The sequence below is a fragment of the Myzus persicae genome, unplaced genomic scaffold (assembly GCF_001856785.1).
Source record: "Myzus persicae strain clone G006 unplaced genomic scaffold, MPER_G0061.0, whole genome shotgun sequence".
Lineage (NCBI taxonomy): Eukaryota > Metazoa > Arthropoda > Insecta > Hemiptera > Aphididae > Myzus > Myzus persicae.
In genome coordinates this window covers 1-14,424 of record NW_019104273.1, presented here as the reverse complement: position 1 = coordinate 14,424, position 14,424 = coordinate 1, and the positions used below count along the sequence as shown (strand labels likewise).

Below are 14,424 nucleotides of genomic sequence, written 5' to 3'. Positions count from 1 at the left end.
TAAAATATGTAATGGATCCAAAAAAGTTAAAATATATTTGATTTTTAAAATTTGTAATGGATCTAAAAAAGTTAAAATACATTTTGATTTTTAAAATGTGTAATGGATCCAAAAAAATTTTAAAAATGTGAAAAAGATAAAATATATAATTGTGTTTTTTTAAAATTTTTTACTAGCTCCAGCGACAGGGGCCATTGGCTTTATTATGTTATATTCATTGGTGATCCCAATCGTTAATGCACAGATCAAAATAAATTTAGAATTTAAACATTTTTAATAGGACCGAAAAAGTTAAAAACATTGTGAAAAAGACAAAATTATATGTTTTTTTAAATTGATTATTAGCTCCTGCAGCAGCTAGGGGAAATAAGCTTTATTATATTATATTCATCGGTAATTCACAATGATAAATGCAAAAAATAAAATAAATTTAGAATTTAAGAATGTGTAATAAATCTGAAAAATCAAAAAAAAATTGAATTTAGAATTTAAAAACTTGTAGTGGTTCCAAAAAAAAAAATTAAAATATTGTAAAAAAGACAAAATATATAATTATATATTTTATTTTAATTGTCTAATAGCTTCGGCGACAGTTGCCATTGGCTTTCTTATATTATATTCGTTGGTGATCGCAATCGTTAATGCAAATATCTAAATCAATTTAGGATTTCAACGTTTTTTAAAGGATTGAAAAAGTTAAAAACATTGCGAAAAAGACAAAATTATATGTTTTTTTAAAATTGTTAATTAGCTCCGGTGACAGGGGCCATAAGCTTTATTATATTATATTCATCGGTAATTGCTATGATAAATGCAAAAAATAAAATAAATTTGTAATATGGGTCTGAAAAGTCAAAACAATTTATGAATGAAAAATGTAAAAAAAAATTAATTTAGAATTTAAAAACTTGTAAAGTTTCAGAAAAAAATTAAAAAAATTGTGAAAAAGACAAAATATATAATTATATGTTTTTTTTAATTGCTTATTAGCTCCGGCGACAAGGACCATAGGCTTTATTATATTATATTCAACGATGATTACGTGATGAATGCAAAAAATAAAATAAATTTAGAATTTAAAAAATTTGTGGTGGTTCCAAAAGAAATTTAAAAAACGTAAAAAACGTAAAAAAGACAAAATATATAATTATTTATATATTTTTAATTGTCTTATAGCTTCGGCGACAGTTGCCATTGGCTTTATTATATTATATTCGTCGGTGATTGCAATGATAAATGCAAAAAATAAAATTAATTTATAATTTAAAAATTTGTAATAAAGGTCCGAAAAGTCAAAAAAAAAATCTATGAATGAAAAATGTAAAATATATGTTTTTTTAAAATTGATTATTAGCTCCGGCAACAGGGGCCATAGGCTTTATTATATTATATTCATCGATGATTGAAAAAAATAAAATGAATTTAGAATTTAAAATTTGTAGTAGTTCTGAAAACAATGTGTGAGAAAGACAAAATTATGTCTTCTTTTAAAATTAATTTTTAGCTCCGGCGACAGGGGCCATTAACCATTAACCTAACCATTATATTATATTCATATAGATAGTTGCAATGATAAATGCAAAAAAAAATATCGATATACCGTAGATTGAAACCTAGACTAATCAGTTGAATGATATGTTAAATAAATTAAATTAAGTTTTTACGTCGTAACTTATAAGTCTCTATACAATTAAAATTAAAATAGATTATTACTAATTATTTAAAATAAGTTAAAAATGTAAAAATCTAAGATTACAATAGGTGTTAAAGTAAATAATAAAAAAAAATACAAGGATGTATTATACTCAATTATGTTCAATCCTTTGGATGTCTTTAACTATTTTCGGCAGATTAGCCACGAGTTATAAATTGCGTGAGTATAATATATTGAGTGCGACTATTCCGCGTCCGCTAAGTATTGTACGGACGACACGTGTATGTAATAAACCACAGGCAGAGGCCTATCTGACCGCCTCTGCTCCTTTAGGTATTTGGCTTAGCGATTACGACTATTGGGGCGAACCAGCCAATAGTCGCTGTCTCCTGGTTATTTTCTTTCCTCCTGGAGAAGTAATTTGTTTGTTCAGTTTATTTTCGTATTTCTGTCGGCTTGGCCTCCACCGACGACGCCAGCTAGCCTCGCGTCGTCTCCCAGTGTGATCTACCGGGACACCGGGGGTCAATCGGTTCCCCGGTGGGTGAGCTTGTCCGCGGCCGCTTATTCGTCCATCCCGAAGGAATGACTTATTTCGCAGCTACCCTGAGAGTATATCCTCAGGGCGTTCCCCTATCCGCAACCTGGGGACGCGCCCGATGGCATGCTCATGCGCACGGGAAAGCATCCGTTATATTTCACTTTTGTTGTAGTGCAATTTTTTTTTTTTAGATTTTGTTTGAAGATATTTACTTATATTAGAGAAATCGCAAATGCTAAATTATTATAATTATTATAATTATGAAATTATTTAATATAATATAAACATCTACAACGACTCAAGTCAATACCTGCAACGTACCATAGAACGGTATGAATAGGTTAGTGATATAGGTAATATTATCATAAAACTAATCTAATAATTTTTTAAATAAGTCATTGTGTACACCAAAATAATTAAAATATAAACGAATAATAATAATTATATACCTATGTATTGACAAAAACTTTCCGTATATATAATAATTATCTACCTGTACCCATACATCATAAAATATATAGTTTATTATTGGAGTCGAAGTTAATTATTTAAATTGTTCTTGTGTAATATTATTATAGGTATTGTTTAAATACCAAAAACGAAAAATTTAATATTTTAATGTTAACAATAACTTTTTAAACACAGATATAGAACGGTGAAAAAAAAAACTAAATTAAGTAAACTTAAAATATTTATAAGCATACGCCTAGCTCAAAGAAGATACAAAATATTTTTAAAACTGTATTTTGTCTAGAAAAATCCATGACAAATAGTTGATGAAAAATTCAAATCTCTACAATTAATATTATTTACATTTTTATTTAATGTAAAAACTAAAAAATTATATTTAAAAAACTTTCGACCTTGTAAAACCAATAAATAATTCATTGCTACTTTGAGAATCCAATTAATTGGTTTTTAACGATGATACTAGATACTGAATTGTGAGATATTACCGCCGACCGTAAGAAGTGTTCTGAAAGCACAGTCATGATATCCGTAGGGTAGCTCGTCGTCGTTCCACATTTATAGTACCTTCGTATGGTACACGTTCAAGTTATTTTCAGACTCGAATGAATTTAAAATTGTGTTTTATAGAAAAAAATTATAATCATTACACACATTATTGAACTGTTATTTATAATATTGTTATAAAGTGAAACTAAAATAACTTTTTTTATACTAGAAAATAATTCGTACGAAATAAAAACGATATTGAAGACGAATCGTAATCGGAGAAACGTATAAACATATTGTATAGAATATCTCCTGGGCAACGAAAAATATTATTGGTGCAATTTATTTAATGCATATTATGGAACTTTGTAGCCAATCCATTTTATTTCTGAAAAGAATATTCAATATAATATGTATTATTTTACGTCTTCGTAGTACATGTTATGTTCGATTTCCACATTTTTTAGTTTTTAATTTTAACAATACGCGATTATACTGCTTTAAGTACTTAATTATTGGTTAACATATATTTTAAGAGTTTAACTATTCAAATAATTTTTTGAATTCTGTTTTTAATACCTTGTGCTACTTTAGTGGTAATAAAAATAAGTTGTGGTCATTAGGAGGAGCGACATTTTAAATTCTGAATTTCATTTATACTGCCTACAGCAGACATTTAAGACGAAGTAAGTTATTTCAACTGATCTTCTATAATATTATAATTCAAAATAGAAATAGAACTTTTGTTTTTCTTAACTCGACTCACTCTGTATTAGACTTTAGTATAGGTACCCATGTTAGAATGGAAATCAAATAACTATAAGAAAATACGAAATATATTCATGGCCAAAACCAGTGTTGGTCATTATATAGATAAATTGTCTAAGTAAATTATATAGATAATAAATTTATTTATTTTATTTAAAGTTGTGGTATTGCTAAATGTACAATAATTGTATGTAATATACTAATATATTAACTATTAACCTACAAAAACCGTTACTAAATTAACAAAAAATAAAACTCAATGTTAAATGTTGTGTATGTTTTTCGAGTCGAAACCAAATAGACGGCTCGGCATCTTCATGGTTAGATGTTTAAATGTTTCGTTTCTTTTTCAGCCATCGAAATATTTAACAGCTATCGATTTTGATTACATTTTATTTACATTTAACTTTTTATAAATTTTAAATAATTCAAATTATAAACTATTTATGTATCTAATTTAAATTAATCGGAAATCGATTTATTCCACAATCTTGGTATTTAATTCAATTATAATATATACTAATACTTTGTATGCTATTAATTGTATGAACGTAGTATAGGATAATGTAACTATCAATTTTTGTCCTTAGTAGACAAGGTAGCTATAGATTTTAGTATGATTATTTTCGTTACGTCGTAATTTATGGTACTTAATGTAATGAGTATCAATTTTTTAGTTATGTTTTTATATCTTCTGCAGTTGTGAGCTATAACTTAAACTTAAATAGTGCAACAATAAACAAATTCAATATGGGCGTTTTTCTACTTATAGGTGTTTTAATTTAAATTACGCTTGATAATACAATTTTGCCAGTAATGCTTTTATACGTTTTCATACAGTGTTCATAAATAAAGTAAAATGATATGTTGTAGGTATTGTAGTTGTCTGACAACTACAGGTGTCGGCGTGTCGCTGAGAGAAAGAGGATGAGGTGTAGTTTGGAAATGAATGTTTTTATAATTTATTGTATTATTGTAAACATAGACACTTTAAATGTAACGGGTAAGCTATTAGTCTGTATAAGAATTTTTTCAAAGAGAATTATTCTAATTGTTTGGAAAAGTAATCGGTTTAACCTGAATATTTTCCAAGTCCAAAATAATAAATTAAAAGATTGACTATAGCACGAAGGTGCTCTGGCTTGTCTGGTTAAATCACATAATAACTTTTATTAAACACAATTTAATGTTAAATAGCTAATATAACTGTATTCTTAACATTTTATTTATACTTATTATTACTCATCAGTCATCATCAATGTGAATTCATGTTTGTTTCTCTAAACTTTGTAAAGTTGAGTAAAAAATAAATAATATTGCATGACTTATCTTTTTATCTATTTTTCCAACCTATTATTATTAATTTATTATACACAATATGATACAGTTACCATTATTATCTAAAAAAAAATACCCTAATAGTTTATTTACACTTATTATTATTATTATATTTCTATATAACCTATACTATGATGAAATGTAACATTTCATAAGCTTCATCATTGTGGATCGCTTTTAATTTATCATTAACACATCTAACTATAACATAAACTACATTGAGTCGCAATGTTCTGTATGTACCACTTCTGATATATATTTGTATATATTCTACACTTTATGTCTATATTTTATTTATTACTATGTTCATGTTAATTTGTTCAGACTTACTAACTTTAAGTTACAATCTTGAAAATAAAAACAAAATTGTAAGTGCACTTATGACTTATCTTTTTGTACGCATACTGTATGTCATGCAATATTTTATTTGTATTTCACTGCCTATCCCTATTATTATTGTTCAGATCTAAAACTGACAAACTATTTTAGAAAATATAGTATAGACACATAATAAGTAAACCATGACTGTTAGCACGTTAAGATATCAAAAAACAACACATATTTGAAAAAAAAATTTTTATTCATCTGAAAAACATTAAATAAATCAGATATACTGTTATAATGATATTAAAATAAATTCTCCAGTTGACAACTTACAATGGTCCCTCTACAGCCGTCACGCAGGACTCATCCAACTTCTGCAATTTGTAAATAATTCATAAAATTAGCAATCTCAATTGAAAAACAATAAATGAAATATGGTATACATTAAAAAAAATTTATCTAATTGACAACTTACAATGGTCCCTCCATAACCCGTATCGTTTGTTCTTCCATGTCCTACAATTCATGTAGGATTAGGATGTTATTAGGATAATTATTAGGGTTCGGGACTTCTTGCATTTACATGTTTTTTTGTAGTGGTCGTAGTCTATTCTAAGTGAGTTATAAATGTGTAATATGAAATGACGAAATTAAATACTAAGTTTGAATTTGCATATTTTTGCATATTTTATGAAAAGCGTATATTTGAGTAATTTTTAACCTATTCGGGCATATTTCACATTTTTATATTTTTATAAACGTAAAATTGTCGGGAAAAATCATAATTGGATGGTCTTGGCCTGTCGTATCTAACACGTACGTCCGTTTACGATGATAGTCACTTTATCGCTTAATAATCAACCTTTTTATCGACAATTGTATAGTAGTGGTAAAACCTAATGAATCCTAGGTTGATACAGATGGAGATGAGTATCCCGTGTAAAAATTATTTTTATCATATTAAGTACCTACGTACTTAATTTTTAAATTTTTATTCTCATAATAATAATTTATAATATATCTTACGTTTTTTAAAAACAAAATAAAAAATTAGCTGCATATTTTGACGATTTTGACTGCATATTTCGATAATTTTAAGTGCAAGAAGTCCCGAACCCTAATCATTATAATTATTTTTAATGCGCGTTACTTACATCGTCCGTAGCCGGTGGTGGCGGTGCTGTCGCTGGGTGCCCGTTAGGTTAGGGTGCCGCGACCCCGGACTACGGGGCGGCCGAATGGCCAGCGGCGACCTATGCGTCCGATCCACAGATATATATAATAACTAGATACCCGACTCCATATACCACAACGTTATTAAATTATGATGCCCGACGCCATTTGTGACTATGGCAATGTTTACAAATTCTTATCATTTTTTAATCGTTTTGATATCATTCATCGTGATACAAATATTTCATAATATAATTATATTTTCATAAACTTAATATTATTACAAGTTTCTTATACAGTTATACATAATTTTACCATAATTGATGGATGAACCAGTTAAGTTCAACTCATTTTACATTGTACGATTTACTGTAAGCCTAAAAATATAAGTTTAAATCGAAGAATCAGTGAATATGAATTAATGGACTTTACTGTAAGCTGCCCATTTCAAAATTTGGTTCAATTGATTTTGACCCTCAACTTCACTCTTTATGATCATAGAAATATGTCATCAATCATAGTCTATTTTGAACAGCTAGGAAGACCGAAAAAGAAGTACTGGATAGAGGCTAGGGAGAAGAAGCATAGTCTACATTAAATGTAATGACAGTGAAAAATGTACATAATTACACACAGGTAAATATAGGTGTATTAAATGTAATTACAGTGAAAAATATACATAATTACATATAGTTAAATATAGGTATATTTTAATAATTACTGATTAGCAAACAAAATCAATTTTGTCAGTTTTTGACGTTTACTAACTGCAAAATTGTTTGAAGTTGTTTTTCCCAATGATTTAAGCCTAACACTCAGGTACTTTTTTGTTAATAAACTAATAATTATCATCTTATGAGGTCTTTCCAAAATACTTATATTAGTGCAATCTAATTCTTTGAATATAGTTTGATCTAGAGAAAATTGCTCTTGATGGTGTTATTAATAATGGCTCAAAACTGGTATTAATAACAGACCTTTCAGGTGTAATCATTATTGGTAAATCTGGATTATTACTAGATGTTACGATAGTACTTGGGGTCAAATTAGTTGTATTTAAGAGTGGGATCAAATCTGGTGAAATAGGTTCAATGCCTTCTAAATTGAAATAAAATAATAAAATTTATAATTAAAAAATTAGAACAATTCTTGGTATTATATATTCATTTAATTTACCTAGTTCCGGTATTTTTAATTGAGACACATGTTTGGAATATGATGGAAAAATTGAAGGCACAGCGTTTGAGTTAAGCTTCAACTTGTAGCTACCACCAACAGTTTGTTTAAAATCAGTTTGAACAAAATGATCACTGCACACCTTGCTATATTTAGAAGGGATAAATTCTTTTCGACCTACTGCCTTTATCCATAACTCATTTTTTTCTGCATCTTTAAGTGGAAATCTATTGAAAATACAAATTAAAAAAGCAAAAACATATAATATCTAATAATAATAAATTAGTTTTATAGTAGGTACATAACGTTAGTATATAAAATATTGATCCTTAGTTTAAGACAATTTTAAAAATGTTAATTGTAATGGGTTAATATTATAATACTTACGAGAAAAAGTGTATTTTTCTAACTTCATTTGTTGAATGTCGATTCGTGCAAAAATGTACACAACATGACATCACCATCTTAAATTAATAATTATTCAAAAACCTACAATAATCGTCGAAAAAGGGTCAGTACCACAGTAAAGTTGTAGTCACTAGTCAGTAAGTTGGGCAACAGGCTTGTTTGATATGAACTATTGTTATCATTGTAAACATTGCCATAGTTGTAAATGGCTGCCAGCGTCATTGATAAGAAGAAGTCGGGTATCTAGTTATTATATATATCTGTGGTCCGATCCCGCTGCTGCAGCCGTCTAGCTGTATGGGGGGCTATTAACGTAACAAAAATAAATTATATTTATATTTAGTATAAATATAGTGCATAAACCCTCACCGCGGCAATCCTCGACCTGTAGCATCTTGAAACACGATGTAGGCAATAGTTATAATTTTATTAGTAAACATTTAAATGTTCCTATCTACTAACGTTTCTTTAATTTTTTATTTTTTTTGGTGCCCGAAGGCGGCTTGCGGTGGTGGCGGGAAGGGTGTCCGAGTTCAGGTGTAACGGCGGTGCGTAGTTATGGGATATGTACGTCATGACAAAATAAATTTATTTTTTCATGATGTACGTGTTCACCGTTACACCCGTACACTTGGACACACGCGACATCATTTCTCCAATCTAAAATGTAAAAAGACGAAAACTTTAAGAGGACGTCAGCGCAATATTAGTTTTCTTTGTCCGGTTAATGCAACTCAAATATGTATGTGTAATGTATAAAATAAAAATAAAAAGTTGGACAGCTCAATGGATACCACGAGGTGTCACGAGGAAGTTTTTAAATTTGGTTAACAGAGACATCATTTTTATATCGTATTCATTCGTTGTACAGATTAATATTTGTGCACACAGAAAACTTATTCATAAAAATAGGTGTAATTTAAAAGCAACAAATTAAAATAGTAAAAAATCAGAATAATAATGCATTGTATATACTCACAATGGGTTGCCCATGACGGCGTTTGTTCCGTGAACGTCGGAACTCTGAGAACGTCTGAACGTTGCGTCGGGACTCGGTGCAGTTAATTTAATTATTGTTTGAAGACGGTTTACGACGACAATAACAAGAATTACAACGCAGGTAACCCGTGCGGGTGACGAAATTGACATAAAGGACAGTGTGGCTGATTATTGATTAATTAATTAATTCTATTGACGTAATATACGTAACAATATTTTATTCGAAATCAAACACGGTATCAAACCTTACACTTATGAGTTATGACTTTCTTTTATTTTTTCATTTTTACCAGGCTTTCTTATGGTCACATGGTATGGGGCCCACCGGGTCCAATTTCGATGAAAGACTCACTGACTTGATATACACATTCAAACACGGTTTTCAAACATTCCCATCTTCGGTAGAAAACCGCCAAAGCCACGATGGCACGATTAAAGATTTACTTGTACTTAATAGAATGAGATATTATGTTGAAAAACAGCTAGTAATTACAAAAAGTAGAAGCTAGTAATTACAAAAGGTACCTGCTTATATTTATTTACATGTACAAATAATATTTTTTTCATCAAAAAATTTGGATCAATTGGAATTTTTTCCTTAGACTACAATTCATATTAATGATAAGGTACCCAAGTCGGAAGTCTATATTCAAAACATTAAGCATTTAGGGTACGGTCAGACTTTATCCGATTTCGGCCGAACTATATTCGGCCGAAATCTTCGATATTTTCGGATCAAAATTCGGCGGTCACATTTGATCCGTATTCGTCCGAAAAATAAATTAATCCGATAATTATTAAATACCTATGCATCATAGACGTGCATGTTTCAGTTGTGGTTTACATTTTTGTCAGGATGGACGTCTGTGACCACATTTACTTGTTAGAAACAAGCCCTATTTTAAAGTACTTACTGTTACAAGAAGAAAAAAAAGTTTGGGTGAATACAATATATGAAGATAGAGAAAGATTTGGTGAATTCCATACTCTTTTCCCTAAACTCCTGGAACAACCAGTAAAATTTTATGAATATTTAAGAATGACACCGAATACTTTTTTCTATATTCTTGAGAAAATTCGTTTCCAGCTCCAAAAATATTCAAACTTCCGAATTTGTATTACACCTGAAGAAAGACTAGTAGTTACATTAAGGTAAGTGGGATATTTTGTATTGTAAATGTGTATATAGTGAGTAACAATATAACATTTTATATTATGTAATGTGTTATAATATTTTATTATAAAAACATAGTACTTTAAAAGTAAAGTTCTTAAAAAATATACTTAGTACTTTTGTAACAAAAAAAAATCATAAGTACACCTCTTTCAAACGAAAAATTATGTGTAAATAAAATATGTATGAATAAATGTATAATACTGAAAAAATAACATAATAATTACTTATTGTATAAGAAAAATTAATAAAATGAGCGTTCCTAAACTTGAAAACGTAAAATTATATTCTAACACTATTCAAAAAATATGTTGTAGAAAAAAAACGATTTACTTACTTCAATAAGAGATAAATTATAAAATAATATAAAACATTAAAAGATAACAATAACTATGAACACTTAATAATATGTAGAACTAGCTGTGGCAAAAGTTTGATTTGGTTCTTGAGTATAACTTGCAATGAATTGGTTAGAATCATTATGTATATTAGAACATGCTTGGCTCGATTCTTCGGAACGTGTTGGCTGTAAATATCTCAGATTTAAATCATTTTGATTTAATCTATTGCTGTCACATCTTTCTTGCTCTTCTAAAAATACTTGTTGCAACTTATGTCTAATTAACAATTTTCTATTGTCTGGAAGTTCTTGCAAGTAAGGTACCAAACTTACCATAAAATGAAAACTTTCGTCTTCAATGATGGGGTTTTTTTTTTGCGAATTTTCATTTATTTTACTAAAATGATGTAGTTTTTGTCTTTCGATATTAAGCAAATCACTAATTGCATCATTTTTATTAGTTTTTTTTTTTTCGCTGGTAATTGCTCATAATATGAAGAATCCATACCCATTGTTGTTTCATGTGATTTTTCCGATGTATTTAAGTCTTCGTTTACGACGTCAATACAATCGCTTTCTGGTGAATTAATATCCCTAGTGTTTTCCAATTCATTCACCGACATTGGTGTTGGGATATTACCTATCATTTGTCTTGGTGTTTCAATATCCTTTAAGAAAGACAATGTTTCATAAAATCTCCACTTCGATGAGCTTCCTCCAGACCCAGATCCTGTTGGTTTTTTGTTCTTGTTTAATTCTTTTTTATAGGTATCTCTTAAATTTTGCCATTTGGTTTTTAATAGATCGCCTATATTATCAAATAATTAAATCAAATAAAAAAAATTGTAAAAATGATGTTAATATTTATTTAAGAAAAATGTTGTTTCTATAATTTTTTAAAATGTAATTAATTCTGTTACCAAAAAATCTAAAAAATATACATAGCCATAGTTTTAGATTCTAAGCAGAGCGATGAATGTGGCAAAGTGAATCTAGATGGTACATTCAGGAGGTCAGTAAAAATGTCCCAATAGTTTTCAATAGCGCCGGGAAAAACAAACAAAAAATCAAGGAAAAACGGGAATTTTAAAATTATTTTGTAGTTAAAAATTGATAAAATGTTCAACTTTTATAGCTAAGGATTTAAAATTAAAAAGAAGGTACCATGTAAGTAGGTTATTCTGTAATTAAAAATATAAACACACAGTTTTTTTTTTATAGTTATTTTTTGTTCATATTAGGACGAAATTACATATAAAATAACCAAGAAAAACGATTTTAGTTATTTTGTTGTAATTTTAATTTAACCTCCTGCGAACCGTATTTATAATAACCAATAAGTAATTACAATATATAAATATAATATAAAATATCCACATGACAAACCGTCTCAGCTCAGAATTGTTTTTCGTATACAATGATATTATATCATTGAATTCAAAATTAACATCCACTTGCACACCTACTGTACAGCAGAGCGACATCAACTTAACCCATCTTTTTTGATTTTTGAGTTACAGTATAAACTAACCTTTTTTTAAAGTTTTTAATCCTTAGGTATACAAATGTAAAATTTTATACATTTTTGCTACCAATAAAATAATTTGTAAATTTTCAATTTGATAAATGTTGTCAAAATTAGAACTTAAAATGCTTGCAAAAAAAATCTTGCCTATGTATTTTTAATATTTTTAAATGGATATTGAAACAATGTTCGAGGATTATTGTATTATAAAGTAAATTTTTTTGATGCAATGAATACAATTTTATTGACATTTGTAGAAAAAAAAACCAAAAAAAATTAAAATTGAAACAGCTCAAAAAGACTCAAAATATTTTTAGTATGTATTTCATTAAGATAAAATAAACATTTGGTGTAATTTGTATGTAACTGTGGTTATTCGTTATTAAATAACAAATGAAATAAGAAAATCGTTCCGTGAGAAATCTATTGAAAATCGAATGTTGTAAAAATTTTAAGTTTTTCTAAAAAACGCTTATAAAAATTTAACTTGACTCTCCAGGAAACATATTTTTATTGTTTAAGGTAGATAAACTTGTTAGGAACTTTGTACTTATTAAATTTTCATATCTATGATATTTTTATATTTCCAACTCATTACTCAACTAATTTTGCAACCTTCCAATGTACTAATACTAGATTCTCTTTCCCAGCAGAAAAGATACTAAAATTGAAAATCGAATCATTATTTCGATAACTTATTGTGTACACACTGAAAAAAACATCATTGTAAAATCATTACATATGCATACATCGCTCTGCTCAAAATCTAAAATAGGCTATTTTGAGCTTTAAAAAAAATGTACATAAGATATTTAATTTTTTTGTTTTCTGTAATAAAAAATAATAAACGTTGTACTTGATGTCACACTCTTATTGTAATCTATAGGTTACACCAACTACAAGTGTAACAGGAAAACATGAAAAAAAAAATGATGCTACTTCACTTCAATGTAGGACAAAAATTGAGGAAATTATATTATTAGGTAAAAAATAATTTAAGAAATATACTCATATCAGCAAATTCCTAAAAAAAATATTTTGAAAAAAGTTATTACGTTCTAAATTAATTTACTAAAAAAATATTGATATTGTAAAAAATTCTAAAAAATAAACTACTTGACTTAGATAATTAATGTTTCTACCATAAAATTGTAAATCATTTAATCTGTCAAGTCTTAATATTACACCCTGTATATGATTATGATTTTTGTATGATTAGGTGTTTTTCTTAAGTGTGTAATTAGGTTTAGATTACTAACTTACACATTTTAAATTATGTTTTAGGTTTCTATCTACGGGAACTCCTTATAGATCATTAGCATTTTCATTTCGTATGGCACATAACACGATCAGTGGAATAATTTATGAAACATGTAACACAATTTGGAATGTTTTTGGACAAATTCATATGCCTTTTCCGACGAAAGATATGTTTTACCAGATTGCTCACGATTTTGAAACTCTGTGGAATTTTCCTAATTGTATCTGGTGCATTGACGGTAAACACATCCGCATAAAATGTCCAAAAAAAACTGGTTCAATGTTTTATAACTATAAAAATTATTTTTCGGTACACTTGCAAGGCGTGTGTGATGCAAAATATAAATTTATTACAGTGGACATAGGAGCGTATGGAAAACAGAGTGATAGCGGTGTATTTACTGAGTCTAATATATATAATTACCTAGAAACAAATTCTTTTAATGTACCACCCAACAGACCACTTCCAAACACAAATATTCCAATGCCTTTTGTTTTATTGGGAGACCAAGGATATCCACTAAAAGAATATTTGATGCGACCATATCCATGCACCACAAATTTGGATCCAGAAAAAGAAATTTTCAACTATCGTCTTAGTCGAGCCAGACGAATGATAGAATGTACATTTGGTATATTAGTATCAAAGTGGAGGTGTCTAAAAACGGAATTACAAGTTAATGAAGATCACGTAGACACAATAGTTAAATGTATCTGTTTATTACATAATATAATTATCGATCAGGAAGGGATTGATGATACGCTTCTTGTAAATATTCATCAAACC

The 14,424-nt window shown here is 28.2% G+C and overlaps 2 protein-coding genes and 1 long non-coding RNA gene across 4 annotated transcripts; 2 read left to right on the top strand and 1 right to left on the bottom strand.

Annotated features, from left to right (window-relative positions):
* Positions 1-7,077: 7,077 nt before the first annotated feature.
* On the top strand, positions 7,078-7,575 carry LOC111040761. The gene is made up of 2 exons (XR_002605238.1): positions 7,078-7,188; positions 7,257-7,575. It is a non-coding gene; the product is annotated as an uncharacterized LOC111040761 (long non-coding RNA).
* On the bottom strand, positions 7,182-9,155 carry LOC111040760 (THAP domain-containing protein 4-like). 2 transcript variants are annotated; one of them, XM_022324776.1, is made up of 4 exons: positions 8,709-9,155; positions 8,319-8,644; positions 7,932-8,158; positions 7,182-7,853 (listed from the first exon to the last, which is right to left on the bottom strand). In XM_022324776.1, exons 2-4 carry the CDS (start codon positions 8,393-8,395, stop codon positions 7,636-7,638), a joined length of 522 nt encoding a protein of 173 aa, XP_022180468.1. In that variant the 5' UTR covers positions 8,396-8,644; positions 8,709-9,155; the 3' UTR covers positions 7,182-7,635. The 2 variants fall into 2 exon arrangements, with proteins under 2 accessions (XP_022180468.1, XP_022180467.1); XM_022324775.1 differs by lacking the exon at positions 8,709-9,155 and having other exon boundaries at positions 7,607-7,853; positions 8,319-8,653.
* Positions 9,156-10,194: 1,039 nt separating this feature from the next.
* LOC111040754 (protein ALP1-like) lies at positions 10,195-14,328 on the top strand (the record flags this gene model as incomplete). Its single annotated transcript, XM_022324769.1, has 2 exons — positions 10,195-10,490; positions 13,662-14,328. Coding segments are annotated over exons 1-2 (963 nt in total), but the record flags the coding sequence as incomplete, so codon positions are not given.
* Between the last annotated feature and the right edge of the window lie 96 nt (positions 14,329-14,424).